Raw genomic sequence first — 24,730 nt, forward strand, 5'->3', positions numbered from 1 at the left:
ATTTTACTGTTACATATAATATATTTTTTATCAATTATTACAGTATGTATTAATATTTTGAGTTAGCTTTAAATGATATATTTTCATATTTTATTTTAATGTTTTATTAATTTTATTCTGTTTCTGTCCTTTTTAAATTTCTGTTTAGCTTTATTATTATTTTAAAATAATAATAATAATAATAATAATAATAATTACTAGGTAATATTCCTTTAAATGTTTAATATTATTCTATACATTTAATTTTTTTATATTATATATATAAAAATGATTTTTAAACTGTAACAGCACTGGTCCACATCCAGCTTTTATGAGACCACACTTACCTGCATGAGCTTTGAATCATGTCCAGTGTAAACTACAATTCCCACAACCCACTGCGTGTTCCTGAGCTGGGCTCCTCGTAACAACACTTGGTCCGGCCCAAGTGGAACTGGGCTGCAATACAAGCACATGATGACTGAATGTAGTGTGTGTGTATACAAGTTATATTTTAATTTCTCATTAATAGCAAGTTGACGTACTTGTGGTTGTCTAAGCGCAGTGTTCCAGTGAAGTCATACAAGTGTCTGTTTGGCCCCTCACATTCAAGACGACCAGTCAAAGCCATCAGTTCCTCCAGAGACTGAAAACTAGCTGTGAGAGAGAGACCCTGAAACACACATTTAACAAACAACAAGCATGTTATACTCTTAAAAACACATTATATATATATATATATATATATATATATATATATATATATATATATATATATATATATATATATATATATATATATATATATATATATATATATATATATATATATATATTAGATTTAAATGTAATGCGTACCTGTCGGATCTTTAGGTTGGTCTCACCATCCAAGTTGGATGTTTCAGTATAGCACATCGCCTGAGGCTCACTGTGAGAAAAACAGCAGCAGATGTTGAACACAAAACTGCTGCACAATAACATAATTAACACACATATATATATATATATTTTCCTGAAACACATTCACAAAATTACATGTATTTTATTTTTCAATGCTATAAATCACACTAGTACAAAAACAGGATGACAAACCCCACAGATACACACACAAACACACTGCGGTGCTGACCTGGAGGACACTATGACCATGTCAGCCGGAAGATGCTGCCCATTGGTCACCTTGACTAAGTCTCCCACTGCCACCTAGTGGGCAGGTGCAGCATTGCAACAGCATGAGGAGGGAGAAAATGAGATTAAGAAAGAGACCATAGTGCTTGAGACAAAGAAAGGAGAAGCAACACACAGCTGGATGTACAAAATCAAAAAGAGAAAGTAAAAATATGCAGTGAAAAGCAGGTGTTACCATAAAAACTACAGGACAGACATGAAAGCTTCATTGACAGAAAGGAGGGAAAACAGGAACAGAGTAAGAAAAAAAGATGCAGATAGAAAGAGAAAGACGGGGTTACCTGCTTCCATATGATGGTTTGCCATGCTCCATTACGCAGAACTGGAAAACAATGACATAATCAGAAAAACTCACCTCATGAATATATAAACAATATATAAAATGAATAGATAACTAAACTAAACTAAATTTGTTACACCGATATGATAGTAATACTCAACCTGTTGTCTTTTTCTTGTTCACCGTATTGTCTGCTTTATGTCTTTTCTGCAAGAACACAACACGTGACATCTCATCAGCATTATTCATCGGAAAAATATCAACTGCGTTTCACAGACAATGCACTTATCCAGTGTTGTCAAAACATAGTCGGGACAGTTTAACGGTAATGTAGTGCTCCATTCAGCAGAATACTCACATAATCCTCAATGATCTCCTTGATCCCAGCCACTGTCAGAATAAAGATAAGGGGCACCAGCGTTGTGTAGCGACCCGTCGGTGAGACATCAGGGATTTGCTGTATTTGGAAATGCACATAGATAAACATAATATGAAGTACTTTACATTGGTGGTAAAACAACATGCTTTGAAAAAGTCCTATGTCTATTTTAAAACAAGTTTAGCCATATTAAAAAACAAAAAAACAAAAAAAAAACGAATCCTAATCTGACTTCACAAGATTTGGAATAAAGCGTACCAGCTGAATTTTTGAGGAATATCAATACAGTGCTGCCTTGTAAAGCACTGTAATGAGTAAATAACATGAAACAGTGAAGAAAACTTTTAGCTATTTAACTTTTTTTTTTGCTCACTCATTTTCATGAAATACCAGCCTAACAGGTTGGATCACATGGGGGCCGTTATTGAGCTTCCATAGTGACTCATAGTGGATGAGAGTGAAATAATGGACCACTTCCAAAAATGGATATAATACACAAATGGACATGTTGGCAAATAACCGAAAAGTCACATGGTCAGCATAAGCGGTATAACACCTCGGAGATCCCCTTCGAAAGAAATCACCACAACCAATACATTTTGTACTTTGAGGTCCTCAAGACAAAGCAGAAGCAGTTCAGACAGCATGCCAAGTGTCATACCTGCATAAGAGCGATGAAGAGAAAGAAAGCATTAGCCGCTCGCCTGATCTGTTCGTACAGGAACCGCGGCAGGAAGGTAAGGATCCCGTATTTAGCCGTGCTAGAGGGGAAAAAGGGAAAATCGACAGTGTTTAAACTATCAAACTATTTTTAAGCTATACAGCCAGGGCCATAACAGCACTAATTTAGAATTAGCTCCACTCAGGCTTCTAAAAAAAAAAAAAAAAAAAAAAAGCATTCGTAAGTGTTTTGATAAAAGCCAATATCTACCTGCTTTCACGAATGCCTGACACTTCACTGCCCACTGCATTAAATTTAGATAAACAATCCCAAAATAAGTGTCTGGGCAGTTAGGATGGATGTTTCTTACTGTGTCTGTCAATTATCAATATTGATTGAACTCCTAAGTAGCTCTTGAATAGCTGATTGTGGCAGTAAATGTTTTACAGTCATTAAAATAGCTGTTGAATGGCTAAAAATAACCTCTAGGACTACAGATTTGCAAGGTTGTCCATCTAAATCTAAACATGAGTCAGTATCTGTTTGTGTGGGTGTGTGTTTATATCCGCATCTGGAGGCACATTTTGTATACTTTATATCCAATCGTACACTCTTAAAAATAAGAGATGCCATAGAAGAACCATTTTGGGGTCCACAAATAAACTTTTAGTGAACAATTGAAGAACATTTGAATAATCTAAACAACTTTTCCCTTTCTATCAATGGAAAGGTTCTATTGATGTTAAATGTTCTTCATTGAACCATATATGCTAATAAAGAAGCTTTATTTTTTGAGTGTAAGCATGTTTCTATACTACAGCATGTGTACTTATGTGAGGGCAGTCTTCTGTAAACACGACACCCTTCTTGGGCTCATCATCAATGAGTTCACAGCCTAACACACCTGTGTAACCCACACTGTGGCCGCAAACAGCAGCTCGGTAGCTGACCTGGAAGTACGGCAGGCTATCGTTGACATCAAAGAGTGGCTGAGACCATTCATACGATCCCCTTCATTAACATTCAGCGGTCCAATCACACACACAGTAACCCACACTGTCGTCACCATGATGTGTAGTACCTGGGGTTACCCTAAAAGACTGATATGGATGATTGCACTGCTGGATTTGTTGGTCTGGTTACTTTGTGACTGACAGCTGACCAATGGAGGGCAATGCAAAGGGAATCAGAAACCGGCTGGTAAATAAAACATGAAGATCGAGGAATAAGAGAGTGATCTGAACAATTGTTATGAAAATTTCCACTGCTGCAGCCACGCAGGCATAATATGCTGGGAAGCTGATGAGCTGAAAAGGTCAGAGCTCTGTCTGATCTGAAATTAGCCAATGACAAAACGGCTACTGTTTTCTAGGCCCGCCTTAATGTTGTTAAAGGAACCAAAATAGAGCCTTTTCGAGCGGAATCAAATCTTTAGAATATACTGGCGGATCGATGAAGTGTGTGTGGGTGAGTGTTTTGGTACTGAGAGACTTTGTATGATTACAAAATGAGATTTTGTATGAGTTTCCATATTGTGGCGCTAATATGAAAGCGATCTGGGTTCCAAATCTATCAAGCTTTTGTAACAACTACTGATCATATACATAACACAATCATCTTCATAAAGTTTTAATAAATGCAATTTTGTAATCAAGCAGAACTTCACTGCATTCGAAACAAATTAAACTGATATAACAGCCATTCAAAAGATAAAAAAAAAAAAAACTTTGGAGGACTTTGGAGATCAAAAGACTTTTTGTTCTGGAACTGCAGATGAACTCTAGCCAAGCGCGGCCCGGAACATGACTTTGGTGTACTCACAGGAAATCTCTGATGGAGTACTTCACTTAATGGGAGCTATTCGGATATTCAATGTTGCATACATTTAGCATGGAAATTCCCTGAGGGAAAATCTTAACCTGATTAAAGCATTTTTACAATCAATCTCATAGCATTAGGAGTTAATAAGATTTTTTTTTTTTTTTGCTGGATCTTGAAATGTTGGAACAGCTGTGTTGATGATGAGGCATCAAATACAATGTGTTTAATTTAATAATTAATTCAAGAACAACAGGAGAACACAAAAAAATTGAGAGTGAAGGAAATATAGGAAAAAAGGGAGCAGCCTTCACATCTCTGTGACTGGCTGATCACACTATGAATGAGATAGTCCCCCTCTCTGAAGCGCGAAAAAATTATAATAAAAATAATAATAATAAAAGTGAAGGTGCATCTCCAGTCATCATAAATACACTTGCATTGTTTACTGAAGTTTTCAATTTTATAAATTTTAAACTGTTAATAATTAAAGATACACAAAATAATCTTGTTAGTGGAATATTATAGTTGATATTTTTGATGCAATGCGATGCATCTTGATGAGATTCTTAAGCAACTTAAATGGACAAATAAATAAAATAAAAAGTTCGCATAAACAGAAACTTGAAACTACTGTTTAAAAATTTGGGGTCAATAACTTTTTTTAAATACAAAATACTTCTATTCAGCAAGGATATATTAAATTGTCTTTTTTAACTTTATATAAATGAAAGAATACTGAACAAAATATATCAAAGTTTCCACAAAAATATTAAGCAGCATAATCATTTTCAACGTTGATAATAGTAATAATAATAATATGAAAGTCATAATATAAAATGTATATTGAGAAATCAGCATATTTTAATAATTCCAGAAGGATCGTGACAATGAAGACTGGAGTAATGGTTGCTGAAAATTCAGCTTTACCGTCACAGGAACAACTGACATTTTAAAATTTAATAAAACAGAAAAGAGTTACTTTAGATTGTAATATTATTTTACAATCTTACTGTTCTTACTATATATTTGCAGCCATGGTAAACATAAAACGTGTTTCAAACACATTAAAACATCTTACTGGCCCAGTCATTTAAAGGGTAGTGTAAATAAAAAACTGTAAACAAAATATAGCAATATCGTTTTCTTGCAATGTTCTGCATTTATTCTAGACTAAAACACAACAAAGAGAGCTATTCATTCCCATTTCAGAAGACCACCATACACCACTGCAACAAGATAAAACTGTTTGCAGCATCTTTAACATTCTTCTATGTTAAAGATTGCTACATTAAATCGACCACAAAGAGACAACAATCATATTACTTACTATGAGACCTAATCATGTTCACACTTTAAGCAAAGAATACAATAAAACAGGCGTGAATAAATCAAACGGCACTGTATCATTTTCAATAAAGACCCGACTGAACTCACCTGACATGGTTGTCACAAAATTTGGTGGTCTGGGCTCGGTTGAGCAGCACGGTCCGCGCTGTGGCATCTATCGGGTCCGCCTGGGATGTGGTTCCGGACATCTCATCCTCTGCCTTGCGGTAGCCGGAGGCGGAGCACGCGGGTCCTGCACCGTTCGAGTGATGGGAGAGAGGTGAGGCTAGCGTGAGTGCGCGTGGAAGAAGACAGCAGGAAGAAGAGACATAGAAATGTGGTTTACAGTTCAGTGCACTGGCCACTAACACTACTACTGTGCTGATGCAAGCCGCTGATGCCAGTGACGTTTCCCTCGGTGCACCGCCCTCCCCGTCCCTTTCATTCCCCCATCCTCCTCATCCTCATCACCCACGAGCAAAAGCTCCGTCACCAATACAGCATACGCGCGACGCCCACGGGACCCCCTGTATAGAATGTGCTGATAGGAGCACAATGGCGCAGCAAACACCTTTGTAGAAAACCTTGTGCATTTGTTTATCTTTATAAAAGCTGCTTTATTCAGTGGAAACACCTGTGTATTCACGATGCGCTGAAACGAAAAGCAATGAGACAATGGCTGTGTCTCCAAACATAGCGAGCTTCCTACCTAGACAGCATTTTAGGCATCATCCGCTCCTGATTTCAACATCCATACATGTCGGAGAGTCACGACGCGTTAAAAATAAATCTCTACCATTATAAACAATACACTGAAAGCGTCCGTTGCGTTACGTACATAAACGGATTTAAATAATCTTTAAATGTAAATATAATTAACTAAAATTATTTAAATAAATCATTATTTATTCATGAGTAGTCTCGAGCTTACAGCTGATTGGTCCGTGAGGTCAACGTTCTGCGATGACGTATGGCTTCTACGCGTGTTTTTATGAGACAGCCGCTTACTACGATTCCCTCTCAAATGTTGCCGCATCGCAGACAATCGCCAAATGATTATTTTCCGCACGTAATAAATAATGTACGCTCGGTAAATAACAGCTCTGTCTGTGTGTGACAGGAGAGTTTACCCAGCTGCTGCATGATCGAAAGCGGGTGTGGAGAGATGGACTACACGCGTCACTTCTCCCACTCCAGTCAGCCTCTCTAATAGACAAGCCCCAAACCCTCTCCCAGCGTGTCATTTGGGCCGTCTCGGGCGATCTGTGGACGTTTTAATAAGACTCCACTCCGCTGTCTTTTCTGCAACAGAAGATGGTTTCCCTTCAGACAATGCGCGCTCTGTGTCCGCGTCTCACTACACTGTTCCCCGCAGTCAGACAACACAAAAGCCTTACATTTAAAGGCGTCACAGACGTCCGTCTCCACGATCATAGATCGAAACACACTAAACGTGCTCACTGACCGGCAAGGAGTCGCTTCCTGTTCATATGCTCCTCCTTGTTTCTACGATGGAAACTCTACCTGAAGCCAAATGTATGTTTCTCAAAGAGTTGGTGTTTGAAGGTCAGATGGTCAATTTTAAGCTATTAGGAAGATTTAAATGGTTAAGACAAATGTGAATGGGGGAACAAATAATGGTCAAAGAATTTGCCATTGAAAATTATTGACCACTGATGTGAATATTGTGGGATTAATGAATTATTAACATGCACAGGGCCACATATTGCATCATTATTTGCACTAAAATACCATAAAGTTTCAAAAGGTTTGACTCCCAGCTTTTGAGGTCAACAAAATAATTTGGAAGGTTTTTAAAAAATAAATAAATTAAAAAAAAAACACTTCATTTTGTGATCCGCACAGCTAGATGGTTCTTGTATTATTTTCATAAGGCTGTAGCCAAATATGTAAGTAAATGTGGATCGGGTAACAAATGTAAAGGTTACAGAATATGCCAATTGAAAAACACATTATTGACCATGATCTGAATATTGTGGGGTTTATGGATAGAAAAAAATGCAAGCCATCAGCCAAACGATATTAAACCTTGTGACAGAACCCTTATTGAAAAAGTTGTTTGAGCAAAGTTGAAAATATATTTCCTTTTAAAAATGTAAAGAATCTGTTTAACTCACAGCAAAGGTAAGAAGGAAGTACTATAAAAATGTATGGCTTTTATCTATAAAGTACTTTCTTCTTACTTTAACTGTAGGTTAAACAAAAAATACACACATACAAAAAAAAAAAAAACAAAAAAAAAAAAAAACAGGAAAAAAAAAAAAAAAAAAAAAAAAAAAAAAAAAAAAACCATACTGAGATAGATAGATAGATAGATAGATAGATAGATAGATAGATAGATAGATAGATAGATAGACAGACAGACCATACTGGGTCAATGACAATAAACTTTCTCCCCAAAAACTCTCACAAAATGTGCGCTTGCTGCTTGAGAATTTTTCTAGACTTTTTATCTAGACACAACTATGTCGTTTCTTGCACCATATCGAACACTTTATCTGTAAGTCAGTACTGCAAAACCACAAAATAAAATGATACAGCTAAAACTTGCAGACGTTATCATACTAAGGGCTATATTTCCATGAGATCTATCTGCTTTCTGACACTGCACTCTGAAAAGTTCTCTTCCTTCTAACAACATGATCTTAAGTTACGAGGAGCAGGGTGTAAATGTAGCAAGCACTCATCTCTTTCTTTGTAATTATATGGTGTCATTTATTTTAGTGATGAAGACACTGGCTCTTAAATGTGTTTTTATGTAGTCATAAATTATGGCTAATGTATTGTTCAAGGTGACTCTGAGCACCTTCTGACTTAACTGTAGCCTGAACAACAGCAATGACTAAGTCAATATATACAAAGCAATGTGAACCAGAAGTACATGAGAGTTCCTCAGAAGGACGTACTCTGGACTAGGGCCAAAGAATCACATATGACACACTTTTCATCGTGCATCTCATATCCTGCTCTGAATGTCTTTCATTTTCTCTTTCCACTGCTTATTCTTCCAATCCTAACTTCAGCCATTCAATTTTAATGGCCAGACCAGCAGATACTTTGTGCCCGATTAACATCACAGAACTGTAAAATCAGCAACATACTGGTAAATGATGTGCAGTACATTGACTGGACAGATACATGACAAACCTTTCATAATGGACACACAAGCTCTGGTTAAGACTATTAACAAGCACTCAATTCACAAGTTGCCCAACATGTGCTGATAAAGCTGGGAAGTTGAGTGCTACACTGACTTTTGCCCTCAGATAAAGACCAAGAAAGAATCACCAGTTGTTCCATTTTTTGTGTGAGCAGCATATAAATCAGACCTAAACACTGTCAACAACTGCACAACATTTCAGCTCAGAACATGGTCGAAAACTTGATTTCCAAAATGAAAAATGAAAACACCCTGAAGCCTACTGTTTTATTATTATTTATCTTTATAGCAATAAATTAAAAATATAAGTATAAATATTGCTACATTTATTTATTTTATTGATAAAGGGTGTAATGGTGCACATACAGTAGTCAACATTTGAAGTGGATCAAAACCAAAACAATACCCGTTCTTGTCTTAGGACAACTCTGATGAACTTTTTTGATCCACTTCAAATGTTGACTACTGTAGTCATTTTCTGTATGCATGTGACAGAAAATTTCTGTTAAGTTTCCATAAAAAAAATCATGGTATGTTTCCAGTAATTTACCAGAAATTCTCTGTCCCTTTGCAACCCTATGTGCAATTTACATATTTGCATACAATGTTTTATTTGAGTGTTGATTATCTAAAAATAAATGGCTATTGAATTTAATGGTTTGGGCTATACTGTTAATTGTAACCTTAATATTATAGTAATGTGCAAGTAATAGGGCTCTCTTTACTACATTATAGCTGAGATACTGTAGATTTTTTATTCTTAAAGGGATAGTTCACCCAAAAAATGAAAATTCTGTCATTGGTTACTCACCCTCATGTCGTTCTAAACCTGTAAGACCTCTGTTCATCTTTGGAACACAAATCCACCAACAATCCAGGAATTAACACGCACCAAAAATCAAAGTGTAAATAAATGTAGAAAACGTATCCACGTGGCGCAGCTGACGCAGAACAGCATACGCTTTTTGCGTTTAGTGGATACTCTCCCAAATGGCGCTAGGGTGAAGCGGAGGAGACAAATTGTTGAATAAATCTGTTATATTTGTTTTCTTTGTGTACAAAAAGTATTCTCGTAGCTTCGTAAAATTACAGTTGAACCCCTGATGTCACATGGATTATTTTACCTTGATTATTTTATTTGAATAATTAATGACAGGATTTTCATTTTTGGGTGAACTATCCCTTTAAGAAAATTTGAGTAATGTTATTAATTTAAAGAAAGAGCCACAATTTGTTCAGTAATCCACTGGTTAATGCCAAAGAAAAAGAAGCAGTTTTATTTTTAGTTTTTTTCCCTGCTATACCAAAAATGTACTGAACCGTGCCTTTAATTGGAGGTACATACCATTTGATGGCATTTGATTAGCAGTGCCTGACTGCTACTTGCCCTCTTAATTCTTCTGTTAACAGTAAGGGTGTCCTGACTTTGTCACACATGGCTTTTCCATTTTGGCTTTATTTTTGTTAAAGAAACAATGACAATGCAATATGTCATGTGTTGTTGTTCATCTTAGGTTTTATTTTCCAAATTTAAAACCTGGAAAAAAAGTGTTATTTTTTAGTATATCCTGATAAGAAAAACCATGGAATTCAATAGGGTGTCCTAACTTTTTCACATAACTGTATTATATTATGCATATAAAGTGTGTTATAAATATACAATATAAATATATATTTAATATAAATAGAAAAATTTTATATATTTTGTATATGTGCTTCTGATTAGTCATGTCTGAACCTATCACTGAGTTTGACCCTGAGCACAGTGTGGGGTGAGTGTGGTCATTTGGCCATCTGCCAGCTTTTCACCACTAAAAAGCAGCATGCTTTTAAATTATGAATAGCCCTGGTTGCATTATTCATCCCTACGCCTTTGTAACCATGCTCACTTTACCCGCCGCATTCTCTTATACCGCATGCATTCATTCAGCGGGCCTCTCTTATTCCATGCAATATCACTGCACATCTCTCCGTCTGTATTATACTACTCTGATTAGTCAGACTATGGTCATGCTGTTCAAATAGGTGTCAAATTCCTCTGTTGTCTAGAATTTTCTGCTACCCCAACACAATGGCACTGGAACCGGTTCAAGAGGGCAGTGAACAGGCTAATATAGACAACCCAGCAAAAGCCAAAGACAGAAAATATTACATGCTAAAGGAGGCTCTTAATTTGCAAATTGCATACAGCTACAGTCTCTCACTAGGGATGGGCGATACCAGTTATTTGTTAAATTCAAATGCAAATATCAGTACTTACTGGTACTGATACCTCTAATAAATATATTTCTGAGGAAAAAAAATGTTATTCATGGTTGTTTAAAAGTCCTATATCATAGAAAATGAACAGTGAATGGCAAACATTGCTCTCTCTGTTTGTCCAAGGTCATTATCAAAAAACAAATCTGTCCCTTGACTTTTTAGTCATGAAAAATAATTTAAATGATCAAGAAATTCTATGTAAAAGGCATAATTTTGTGTTTATTAAAAAAATATTAAATTGACACTATGTCTCTTACACATTAAAAAAAGTGCCTTTTTTTACTTTTTTGACACTTTTTTCCCTTTGTTTTTTTTTTTGGGGGGGGGGGGTCAACTGAAAATAATTAATGAATAATACATATATTGCATTGGTTAAAGCTATGTTCACAATAAAAAGCTTTTCACACACATGTGGACATAGTGATTTATTAATTTACAATTTTTAATTAGTTATTTTAAACATGAACATTTTAAACACTGGTTTTACATTGTTTAATGTTCATGTAAAATATTTTTACTAAAAAAAGTAATAATTTATTTATTCATCATAGTCTGATTAGAGGTATTTTGAAATGACATTGACACCAATTTAGAAAAGCTTCATTATTTATTTTTTATTACAGTTATAAACCTTTCTTGTGTGTAATAAAATAATAAACTAAAAAATAAAAGTTAGGTTTTTCTTATTACTAGTAATAATGTCAAAATGAAATATCAATAAATATATTTGGGGGGGAAATTAACAGAACAAAAAAACTTGAAATATGAAAAAATAGTAAAAGTTGAAAAATCAACATTTGTGATTTTTCAGCATTCTGGTGATGAAGAACACTATCTGCTAAAAAAGTTTTTTCCCTGATGCATATTAAAGTTCATGCTAATTAAATAATAAAAGTATTGGTACTAAATGAGGATCAATTCTATGTGGATCAATCATCTCAATGTAGCATCAATGTAAGAAGTATCAATATTTGATCAGCCCATCCCTAGTTCCCAGATGCTCACTTGTGGCCGCTCCACCAGACGTTTGGAAACCCATTACCTACAGAGCCCCGCCTAGACTTCCGGTGCCCTCAGTTTGACATGTTGTTCCCGTTGCCAAGGAGACCCACCGGTCCTGGTGGCCCCCAAGGTGAACGGGGGGTGCGCTCGCAGCTTGGGCCACTGTGGCGATAGAAAAGGGTGAATGAAGAATGAAAGCCTCTTACAGGTACAGTGACCAGGGAGGGTAATCCTCTTTCTGTCAGCTCTGCAACTTCACCTGTATCTAATCCTGACCGGGCTTTATCCCAGAGCGCAGGTGAGATTGTTCACTTACACCACCAGGCACGTCAGCCACCCGCAACCTCATGCACAAGCCATGCAAGCGTCACAGTCTAACCCCTGGCTTTCCGGCTAACACCAACATCAGTAAGGACTGTTATTTCTGTTATGCATGCATGCATTTTGGTGCATCACTTGATGCATGTTAGAAGTGGGCGATATGACCAAAATTTTATTTCACTTTATGAGAAACTTTAACTAATGATAATGGCATATACCAATATATAGCTATTTTTGTTATTTTATTTTTGCTATTACAAATAAGGACAAAGAAGCCAATTACCAACATAGGACAAATACAATAGAACAGATATACAAATTAAATAAGCTTTTCAGGTGAAGAAGGTTTATTAACATGCAGTGAGAAATCTTCATCGGAAAAGATTAGGAAAAATTTAGCATTACATCACTTGCTCAGCAGTGGATCCTCTGCAGTGAATGGGTGCCGTCAGAATGAGAGTCCAAACAGCTAATAAAAACATCACAATAAATCAACATGAATGTAGCCCATCAATTAACATCTTGTGAAGAGAAAGGCTGTGTGTTTGTAAGAAAACAATTCATCTTTAATATGTTTTTAACTCATATTTAACTAATAACATGCCAGTGAAAAAGTTGTCTTGTCTGAATCAGGACAGAAATATGCAAAGATCAAGCATCTTTTAAAGGCAAAAACAGTCCAAAATTGATCAAAACAAATATGTCAATAGATTTTGATGTGAGAGGACAACAGGGGATGGACTTTTTCAAAGGAGGAAGTGTTATTATGGATTATGGGCTCGCTAAAAGGAACAGATTAAAGTTCAAACATCTTGATGGATTTGTTTCTTATAAACACACAGCTTTTCACTTTACAAGACATTAACTAATGTACTGGAGTCGTGTGGATTACTTGTAGATTTTTGTGATGTTTTTATCAGCTGTTTGGACTCTCATTCTGACGGCACCCATTAACTGCAAATGATCCCCTGATTAACAAATGAACAAAAAAAATCAAAAAATCAAAAATTATTCATTTTAGGGTGAACTATTCCTTTAAAACTATTCCTTTAAGACTTCATGCACGGATCTAATATATTGATACACATATGATTTTCTCCCAACTTATTACATTCACTTAGACATAACCCACTGTGTTTACAAAACTACTCCACTCAATGGATGTTTTAACATAAACCTGTGCGCATTTGACCATTCAAGCATTCAATTACTCTAACATCAAGCAGTTCTCGCTCTGTATTTTTGGTTTCACACATGTTTCTTTACCACTCTAACATCTAACGCAGTATCTCTAACAATACACACTTGAAATCGTCGCCACAATATATACCGTCATACCGCCCAGCCCTAATGCATGCCGTGTCTGTGTGCATGTGATGAAAAGAGTGCAGAGAACGTTAGCTTTATTAGTCTATCCATGCAGTGTGGGCTGAAGGAAGGGGTGGCTTCATGCACCTGTGAGGCTCCAAGCAATCGCGGGAGGCAGCGGCCCACTTGAGAGGGGCACTCACTTTTCTCAAACCTGTCTGCCAGGCGGGAGCACATGTTGGAGCCCATGGGCTGGTCCTGTCGGAGGGGGGAGTCCTGGCTAAGTATGGTCAACACTAACTGTTCTGGAGGAGCCCAACATGGGTTGCCACAAGAAAAAAACAACACAAGATATCAAGTCAGTAAGACCACAGAGTAAAACACTCTTAGAAATATGCTTTTAGGGATGAGAAATGGTGCTCAAGCGTTAATATTTAAAATAACTCTTTCTCAATAGAAAGCCTTCTTGTATAGTGTAAAGGAGCCCCTGACATGTCAAAAAGATTCTTGTTGATTACTTGTTGATTTATCTTAACCTTACTGGCTTTCATTCATCACCCTTATGTTCAATAATGCCTCACATTACAACACAAAGCAAGTCAATTTTTCTCCATCTAACATGACTAACCACTCTGATCCAAGAAATGAAAAAGCAATGCTTTAAATATGTGCCATCTTTACCCCTAAAATGATTCGATTCAAAATAATTGTGTGTATTTTTTTTTTAAGTAAAAGGCTATTGTGGTGCTTAATATGAGAGTAATTCAAGAAGGATTTATTATTATCTGAGTAAGCAGACTTGCTAATGTAGACAGAAAATAATACATTAAATTAAATTAGATTAAATATTAATATATAAAATTAAACAATGAGTTAATATTTCTTTTTTTCCTATCATCTTCCCACAATGATGAATCTGTATAATGCAAATGAATATAATTTACAAAACATTCTTTTAATCGGGTGAAGAATATGGCTAATATTTAATAGTATTTCAAGCAATGAATGATGTAAGCAGTAAAATTTCGAATGCTCTGAATGTATACCTTTTGCATTAATTACCTTAATTAGTTATATTCCTTTTATTCTTTTAAAAGAAGAAGCATCGTTTGACAGAGCATTTATAGAGTAGAACCCTGAAACAGTGTTTTTAAGGTAATCCGTCCTACTGGCATTCTGACAAGAGAAAAATATGCTACAATAAAGTATAATGTGTGTTTAATTTATACACAGGTTTATATTTTGATGTAAATACAGAAACCTTGTCTTATCTGCATTCCATCCGTTTAATGTGATATATATATTAATATTTTTTTACACTCTATAATTTAAGAAGACAATAAAATAGATCAGTTTCCTACCATGAGTGATGAGTTTACAGTTGCTGCCCCCATGTGGCCTTTAAAAGTGATGCAACAGTAGGAGGATCACTAAAACAGGGCCCTTTAATGAATTACATCATTGGTTCTGTGATTATGTAACCCAAACGTGACATCAGAAGCTTATCTTTTGTCAAATGCCTGTTAAAACAACAACACACTCTAATCACGCTATGTTAGAAGCACTTGTTTTGACATGCATGCTATTTTGCTTCTGTTCCAACTTGTACATGAACATAGTAGAGCGAATTCGAAGGAAAACATCTGCCAGTCATCTCTTAACATGAACAGAACTGATAAGTCACACGTTTCAAGGAATTACAAATGAGGTTACCAACAATATGGCTCCTGCATGTTAATTCTGGAACATGCTGGGACAGAGCAGGCAAAACAAACGCTGTGAACAAACCTTCAGTGTAATCTACAATGCATATGTGTCAGTCTCCACCCTCGGTGTCATCACCCCACAAAGCCCTGCCGATTAAACACATGCTGGAACAGACCTGCTGCCAAAACACTCTGCAATCTCTCAAACCTGCCACCAATGTTCAAATCTGAAGAGCCGTGTATTTGCGATGTATTCTTAGCCGCTGTTTGGTGCATTAATTACTTTGAAACCCAACAGGCAGTCCACTGACATCTGGAGAACGATATATAAGCTTTTACGAAGATTTGTAATAATAATAAATGTCTCATTTCCATTCAGAACAGAGCGATGCAGTAAGTGATTTTCTTTGAGTGGTTTGCAGTCTTTTGATTTTAAACCTACATTGCTAGGATTTGGAAAGCAATGCTTTATTGCATAAAACAGTGCTAAAATCAAAAACAAATTCTTACCAATATCAAGTGGATATTTTGATTTTAGCCATTGATTGCATGAATTTGTAAGCTTGCACTCTATGCTTTCAGTCTTGCTTTCAGTTTTTGTTTCACAGTTAATACAATTTGTTAGTTTCTAGCTATATCTAGCTATTTGTGACATTTACTTCCAATTTTTAAGTGAAAATTGTATATATATATATATTTACAAATGATTAAGATCTTCTTAAGGTATTGCTTGAAGGTAACACTAAAAATGTTTTCATCATGTTATAACATCTTGAATTTCTGCTATTTCCTATATTTTCAAGAGTTTTTACATGTTTTAAATCATTTATAATTTATATAAAGTCAAAGTGATTAAATGATTTTATTGGGTTGATTTTAATGTATTCTTTTGGTAGATTTTGTTTACATTCTTAAATAAACGTTACTAATGAGCCTGTACCTGCTACATGACAGCATCTAATTTAAATGATATTTTCTTATATTTTACTTAGATGTAAAGCAATTAATAAAAAGCTAGATACTTTAACCAGGTGCACATGACATCAACAGGTGAGTCTATGGGCTTAGAAAGCAAGAGCGCTTTAAACAGTCACGTGATGAGGTAAATAAACACTAACAGGGAGTTTCTCTGTAAAAAAAAAAAAGAAAAGAAAAAAAACCTATGCAGATTAAGATTAATCGTAGCCGCATCACAGTTTATCTCAAAAGTACAGCTGCTGCTAATTTCCCACCAATCAGCTGAAAAGCGAACATCACCCTAGTAACCCGTTTGTTTACACAGCGAAAATGACAGGTCACCTACAAGAGAGCCTCAACAGACGGGACAGGTGGAGCATAACTGATGCTTTTCTAATGTGTGTATGTGTATAGCTAGAATTGGGTTTTTCAATATTATAACAATCATTTACACATAGAGGAACATGCGAATATCCAGAGCACCGAAGAAAATGCATGCGTAAACAGAGCCAGTGCGCGTCGCCCATGTCAGCAGATTATGTCACGCTCACCTCCCTCGCTGTGGATCTTCTTCGAGCGTCTGTTGAAGTACATTCTGCACATATGTGTGGAGCTTCCAGCAGCGGGAGCGGGATGATGGCATACTCGGGCTTCAGCGGTGGTGTGCGGGCCACAGGCGCAGGGATGCAGTGTTTGATATAGACAGCATAGCTCCTGATGATGGGTCACTCTCAGCCGCGAGCACTAACTCGGGAACGCGCTCCTGCTCCTGCCATCCTGCTGATCCGTCGCGTGCGCGCGCGCGCTCCGTCATCAGACCCCACCTGTCCCAAATGGACACTTTAAGCTGTACAATACGCACTTGTGTGCTCTGGACTTCAACAGTCTCATTTAATTACCAATACATGTAAACTCTAATTTATATAAATATTAAACTTTAGAGTATTTGGTTGGTTTAAGAGTTTACCCTGATTTAATAATTAACAACGTTGTAACTTTGAACCGCAGTGATTGAGGGTTAAAGGTGGCCTTATGAATGAATCAATAATTAACTAGACTATATATTGAAAGATAATGTCTTCCCATTCTGGAATTGCTGTCGTGTTACGTCACAACTACAGTACAATAGGCTTATCTAAAAGTGTAATGGCCAGCAGGGTTTAAAAAAGCTAACCCGTAATATAAACTGTAAAAAGCTGCAATTATTATATTAAATAGCTATACATGAACTACACCTTAAAGTTTTGACTTCAAATCAGTTCATATGCACTACCATTCAAAGGTTTGGGGTCTGTGTTTTTTTTAAAGAAATTTATCATGCTCACAAATGGTGCATTTATTTGTTAAAAATACAATTAAAAAAACTACAATAAATGTTACAATAAAATAACTGTTTCCTATTTTAATCAAATTTAAAATATAACTTTTTTCTAAAAATCTTTACGTCTTACTGCACAAAGCACATTATTTCAGTGTTTGCAAACCCTATTTGTTCCTTAGGAATAACAATGTATATCATTCCGTTGTTAGGGAGCAGAGAAGAAAAAATCAATGTGTTTTATTTTATTACATAGTAACAGAATACATATTCTTCTGTTTAGCATCACATTATAACATAATACATACTCATAGCTCAATGATGTCAATTTTTCATCATTAAATATCTAAACTTCATGGCCAAAGATCTCCCACTCGCAGATACACAACAGCTCAGAAACCATTCTGATCCATTCAGCAATACACACACACACATACTTACAATTCACACTTCTTACAGAACATACACACATCCTCACAACATACAGACAAAATAAAGGGATATTTTAGTATACAAGAAAACAATAACATTGAGGACAGGTGTTGATTAACAGACTCGGTCTTTGTTTTAATCGAGATCCTGAAACATAAGCAGACATATATTGTACATTGAGGAAAAGTGTACCTTAGAAAGACGCAAGGTACCACTACATTCATGATCATTCATTCAGAAGTCCTACTTCACGCTCTGCCTCACATGGGGAAGGAGCAACACTGCATGAAAATGGTCATTTACAGCAAACGGGGCTTTCAGACAAGGCCATAAGTGAAACCATTGTACGTTAAAGTGAGGGAAGGTAAGCAGGGCAGGACATGTGTTTGCGGTACAAGAGCATGTGATGATAAAAACAATAAAAAAATGGATATGTGAAGGGTAAAGGTTGGAAAACATAACAATATTTAACCACAACTCAATATCTTTCATTGCCTTCTTGTATCATTGCATCGCCCTGGAAGAAGTCTGGCCTATGACAGGCTTGAATGTACTGCCTCATAGTGCAGCGGCTGACAAGTGCTTTCATGTGATAATCAATTTCAGCTTTTCATTAAAACATTGTGAACTATGTGCAGGGGTTTATACGCAGGTACAAATCAAGCATGCACTTACTAGCTCATACAATATCATATAATCTGATCAGCACTCCAAAACTGTTGTTCAAATGCAAATGGCTTGTTCTCAAAAAAACAAGAAAATGCATATTTGAAAGCATATTTAGTCCACAGGGAAAATAATGACCACGCTTAAAAACTGAGTTCTGTAGTGTTTGTGGAGTTGCTCATTGCCGTTTCCCATAGCATATATATGAAGATGCATTTCAGCGACAAATTCATCTATGACCAGATGCATCATTCATATCCCATGACTATTCTTAACGACCCCATAAAAATCACACTAAAAACCTGCTTTGATTGAAAACACATTTAAAAGAACACTGCCCAACATTAAGGAGCACTTACATGGAGGACTCATAGAGCTTCAAAACCGGTGGATTTCTCTGCAAGCGCTTAAAAGTAAAGGTTCAATGCAATTGAACCAGTGTACGGTTCTTTCTAGAATATGTTTTACCGTTAAAACTGAAAACACAGACATTCATTTATTTACATGTCCTTAAAGAGTTTTAAGAGGTCTATCCATTTTTTGAAGCCACCAAACTTAAAATCCGTAAGTGAGATAGAATTAAGGTGCGGTTGCATTAGTGAAATTTCGGTGAAATTTCAAAGGCAAGAAAGATCCAGTGTCTATTTTCAATAGTGTAGCGATGTATAAAGCACAGCTCACAGAGAAGTTACTTTCAAACCAAGCAGCTTTCTGTTGGTCAATGCGGTGAAAGACTTACCAACGTGAATCCGTTGCAAATGGAATTTGTTCGCTCTCATGGATACCCACTGAAATGACTGGATTTTGCCCATGAAAATTCAACAAATAGCAGTAATGTAACCGCACCTTTAGCTGAAGCTAACTTTCCTAACTCTGTCCGAGTTAGTCACGCCGTCTGTTAATATGTCCACAAAGCATAATGGTGAATGGAAGAAGAGGAAGAGATGAAAACGAAAGGGGTCTAAAAAAATAAAGCTTTGTTAAATCTCTGCATTATAGTCTTTTTCTGCTTTTGGTTCTACCTTTAGCTTGAATACAATGGATCTCAGAGAATGAAAACATTGAAGCACTATGTACACGTGCCACCGACGGTGGAACAAAAGTCAGTCGTTCAGTCCGTTGATTGATAGCTACAGCCTGACATCATTCCTGATGGCTGGACAGAATAGGCTGCCTGCAGATGGGGCAGGTGTTGTTTTCAGATAGCCAGCGGTCGATGCAGTGGATGTGGAACTCGTGAGCGCAGGGCAAGCGGCGCAGCTTGTTGCCCTGAGCGTACTCATTGATGCAAACGCTGCAAGCGCGGCCCATCTCGCCCTCCAGGTTGACCTGACCATAAGTGCGTGTGACCAGATTGTCGATCTGTTCTTTGGTGAGGCCCCTTGGGTGCTCCTCGTCTTCATCTTCGTTGAGAAGGAAAAAGTGCGCCAGCCTTAAGATGGGCAACGTCCCATTTTCCACCAAGCTGTTAGTGTCCCTGCTGCTAGGTCGTCCCTCCGTCCCAGTCCTGCTCACCCGCACTTGTCCTTCCTCCTCACCAGCCACTAAATCTTCTCGTGCTGTTTCCACTCCTCCATGGGCCACACCGCCCTCACCACTACCAACGCGGTACGCCTGGGCTCCACCAGCAGAAGCAGTGTCCTGGTTGGGGGTGGTGGTCTCTGAGTCTGCTTCCGTCTCCATGAGGGAGCTGAGCTCACCGAAGCCGGTCATGATCTGGCGCAGGATAGATCTTAGCGCCATGGAGCTAGGCTCGCCAAGACCGGTCTCAGAAATGCGTCGCAGAGGGATTCGTATAGTGCTGACGTAAGTGCGGATTCCCGCACGCTCCGAGCGCGAGATGGTTCGACGAAAGCCACCACTGTCGCTCTCGAAGGTGACTGTGTTCTCGGCGGCCCGAGCGCGAGAGCGAGTGCGACTGGCAATGCTGTCCCTGTCCCGGTTCTCACCCGGCCTGATGCGCCGCACCTGGAGGTCCAGCATGATAGTGGGGTGGCGCCGCACACCTCCGGCACCTGATACAGGCGTCTCCCCCTCTTCCTCACCTGCCTCCGGAGGATCCGTAGGAGCAGCAGGCGCTACAGTGGCCTCGCCCATTTCCATTGCTACAGCGGTACTTCCGGTGGACTCCACTGGGGCAGCGCTGCTGCTATGGGTGGGGCTTACATTGGAGGCGGGGTTTCTGTCCAGGGGGGAGCGGCTACGTCTCGAAGAGCGAGACAAAACCGCACCGGCTCCTGCTGCCCGGCGTACGCGACCACGTGAACGAGTCCTGCTGTTTCGTGGCTCACGGGCAGCCGGCGCCACCTGGGGGCCGGACTGAGGCAGAGCGGTGGGGCAGTCTGGGCCTTCATTTCCATTCTGCCCCTCCCCTGTGTTAACTGAGGAGGTTGTGACCTGTATTTGACCCCTTACGGCACCACCATCCTGCTCTTGTGACTGAAAAGCAAGTGGAGCCTGTGGAGGAGGAGAGCTTGGCAAAGAAGGCAAGTTCCTCCTAAGACCTGTGGGAGGAGCTTGTGAGGTCAGAGGTGGCGTTACAGGCAGAGCTGTGCTACTGCGAGTGCGGCGCACCGCGGCCCTCCTTCCCAGGGTGGGCCTGGCTGTAGAGTATGGCGTGGGGTGTTGAAGTGAGTAAGGTGCAGACCTTGAGGGGTTGTAAGGAGTCGTGGGTGCAGAGGCAGATGACACTGGTGGAGGAGGAGGTGGAGGAGGAGGAGGAGGAGGGATTGGAAGTTCAGTTGGGTCAGGGGTGTCACTGTGTTCTCCAGGCTCGGGTTGCTCGTGGTTGATGTTGATCTCAAGACTGAAGCGGAACTCGCCGCTGTTAGGATTGGTGCGGCTGACGGCACGCCATGTTTGGTTACCGCTCTGCCCACTACGTGTAGCATTTCCTGTGCGCCGGAAAGTGTTCAGCCATTCCAACAGGGAGTCTCCATTAGATGTCTCCACACCTGGCTCAACTGCACCTGGAAAAGAAAAAATTATTTATCAATATTGTATATTACCAATTTCTTATCAATACTGATGAATAAAAGGGTAAGTAATGAAACAATTTACTTTCATTTGGGTTGTTTCTACTTGCAGTTGATTCGACAAGGATGCATTAAATTGACTTTTTTCAAAAACATTTTATAAAAAAAAATCTTACAAGATTATGGTAGTTTACATTCAAAAGAATCACAAATGTGGACTGACAACAAAGTTTAACATTACATTTCTGCCCGTGTTTATACCCCCCGTGGGTCAGATCATACATGTTTTACTATGGCTGCATAAAGCTGTATATCATCACAACCTTAACCCCAAGATTTATGACCCTGCACTGCTGCTAAAAAAACACAGATGCATCCTGACTTGTTTTGTAATTGCATTGTGACTCTGCCTGCAAGGTGTGTATAACATACAAATCCAGCTGATCATTTAAAGTAAAAATATTAGTATAGCTAGGCAACTGAATTCAAAACCATCCCTTTACGCCCTTACCACTACTGCCCTCTGCCTCACTGCTCTGTGGGCGGGTTTCAGGGCGTGGCTGAGATGACACTCGTTCCTTTGCCCCATCCAGACGCTGCCTCAGCTCCTCTGCTGTGACTTCACCTGTAATCAAACAAAGACACACCCTATTTAATATCCAACTATTGTTCATTTAAGTAAAAGGCTAGGTTTGGAAATTTGTATTTCCTCACACTTTAAATTTTAAAAATGCTTTACATATTTCTCTGTGTAAATGAAACTACATGCATCGCTGCATACGACCGGGTTCTGTGTGTTCTCACCAGGTGTTCCCAGTAGATTGCTGTCTCTCATTAGTCTGTATTCCTCCTCACTCAGTTCATTAATGAAGTGATAGTATGCCTCCTCCCGCCGAAGCCGCTCCGCTTGACGATGACGCTCGTCTCGGCCGCCGGGAGGGTCCATCACCACAGAAACCGCTGCTCGGAGATATTACAAAATGAAAAAAAAAAAAAATCACAAAACATTGTTCAATATTTACTTAACCTGCCTGGTTATGGCTTTCTCTCTGTTCTGTGTAACTTTTCTTTTCTCTGGAATTTTCTTATCAATATTAATATTTCACTTAATAAGTGAACGTGTAAAATTTGTGGTCTTGTAACTGCTCACCATATATTTGAAGTTTTTCCATTTTAATCAACTTTGATATTATGGTTGTGTGGTGGCAAATACATTTTTAAGAATGCAATACCAAGTAGGTCATTCAAATTGCATGCACAATAATTATAAAAGAAAAAAATAACATATCACATCATAGGACAAAATAATTTCCCTAACATATCTCAAGTCAACTATTCATCTTCAGTAAAAACATGAAGACAGCAATATATATATATATATATATATATATATATATATATATATATATATATATATATATATATATATATATATATCAATCAAAAATCTGCCAATGATCTGTTTACAAATATGAAATCATGGTCTGCGTTAATATAGAAACCAGCTCCACATATAAATCACTGAAAATGAGACAGCAAGAAATTGTACTCAAAACATCTTGGATATACATAAGGATAGTCTTAGCATAAACTTCTCTCTGTCTAAAACACAGCCACCATTAGGAGACAGCACGACAAAATGAACGCCTCTGAAAGGCAATCCGTAAATCCTTATATGAAAGCAAAACCGCTTTGACACAGGTCAAAACACACCGAGAGCCACGTGACGTTGACAATAGCGTCAAATTAATTCATATGAATAACACCTCAGTCATTTCAAACAGTATTGCTGCTCTGTAATAATACAGTAGGCCACAGACAGCACCGCAGAACAAGACACCAAAACTGGGCTGTCAGCCTCACAACCAATCAGCGTCCGAGAAGCGATGACTGACAGCCAGACTATCCACTCAGCATCGGTCAAAGGAGGGACATGACAAAGAAAAACTCGGGCTACATGTCTGCTAGCAACCTATCCCAGAGACAATAAAAAGCCTAGACTAGCACTCTACACAGGATGAAATTCACAACTGAAATTTGTCATTAAATTGTCACCATCGTCTGTCACCGGGCCAACGCAAACCATGCGGCGGAGCGAGCTGTCATTTTAAATGCGCAACACCTTTGATGATGTCGACAGTTTGCTGACAAGCTAACTGTGGGCCAATGAAAGGTTTAGATCGTTATTTTGACAAGATGGGGATAAATGTCACTGACACAAGAACGTAACAGAAAATATGAAATGTGATAACACTGTCCAGACTGAGAACAAAATAAACAAACGAAGCTAGTAATAGACATGTAAGTACCTGAAACAGCAGCTGTAATATGGACGAGGTCTCTTTCCTCTCCGCTCTGATTACAGTGCAGCCAAGATGGGACCAACGGAGCCACACACACAACTGTCCGGATAATTACCACGTGCGCAAAACCAGTTCCACAGTAATACGTCAGTAACAACACTGTAATGCACTTATTGATAACGTTTCTTTCCAGTTTCTTTTCTGCAACGCTGTGTTGCTAATTGATCGTTTATCCACAATATTGTCTCACTGTATAGTTTGTGTTTTTATACATAAATTAGCTATATTGATTTATAATCTGAAAAAAAAATACATTATAAAATAAATTAAATTATAATATAATTAATATTAGATGCAGTATATGTCGATTAAGCCGCTGTCACGTTTCATTTAATTACAAAATATTATAATGTAATAATAATGTTATAATTTGCTTTTATATGTTTCAGTATTTATTATTTTAGTGTATTATATATGTGTGTGTGTATGCGTGCGTGTGTTTGTGTGTTATGTGAAGAGATTTAATAAAGGTTTAAAAATAGTCAGAATAACAGTAGGAAGATGTTTGATATTTTTGAGAGCAACGAAATGCTTCATTTAAAAAAAGGCTGGGGAGGATATATTTATTTATCTACCTGAACGACATCAAATGTCACATGATATAA

The 24,730-nt window shown here is 37.9% G+C and overlaps 2 protein-coding genes across 2 annotated transcripts in view; both read right to left on the reverse strand.

Moving 5' to 3' along the window:
- The window catches only part of atp8a2 (ATPase phospholipid transporting 8A2), a 55,765-nt gene extending 38,574 nt beyond the window's left edge, over positions 1-17,191 (reverse strand). The window contains 11 exon segments of the mRNA XM_042752048.1: positions 327-438; positions 525-652; positions 838-907; positions 1,109-1,182; positions 1,449-1,489; positions 1,609-1,654; positions 1,806-1,904; positions 2,488-2,587; positions 5,743-5,920; positions 13,912-14,013; positions 16,923-17,191. Of these exon segments, the coding sequence (XP_042607982.1) occupies positions 327-438; positions 525-652; positions 838-907; positions 1,109-1,182; positions 1,449-1,489; positions 1,609-1,654; positions 1,806-1,904; positions 2,488-2,587; positions 5,743-5,920; positions 13,912-14,013; positions 16,923-16,974 (1,002 nt within the window). The 5' untranslated portion in view covers positions 16,975-17,191.
- A 1,040-nt stretch (positions 17,192-18,231) lies between these two features.
- Positions 18,232-24,217, reverse strand: LOC109064564 (E3 ubiquitin-protein ligase RNF6-like). Its single transcript, XM_042752049.1, has 4 exons — positions 24,072-24,217; positions 22,567-22,722; positions 22,274-22,387; positions 18,232-21,756 (listed from the first exon to the last, which is right to left on the reverse strand). Exons 2-4 carry the CDS (start codon positions 22,706-22,708, stop codon positions 19,931-19,933), a joined length of 2,082 nt encoding a protein of 693 aa, XP_042607983.1. The 5' UTR covers positions 22,709-22,722; positions 24,072-24,217; the 3' UTR covers positions 18,232-19,930.
- Positions 24,218-24,730: the final 513 nt, after the last annotated feature.

The sequence above is a fragment of the Cyprinus carpio genome, chromosome B24 (assembly GCF_018340385.1).
Source record: "Cyprinus carpio isolate SPL01 chromosome B24, ASM1834038v1, whole genome shotgun sequence".
Classification (NCBI taxonomy): Eukaryota; Metazoa; Chordata; class Actinopteri; order Cypriniformes; family Cyprinidae; genus Cyprinus; species Cyprinus carpio.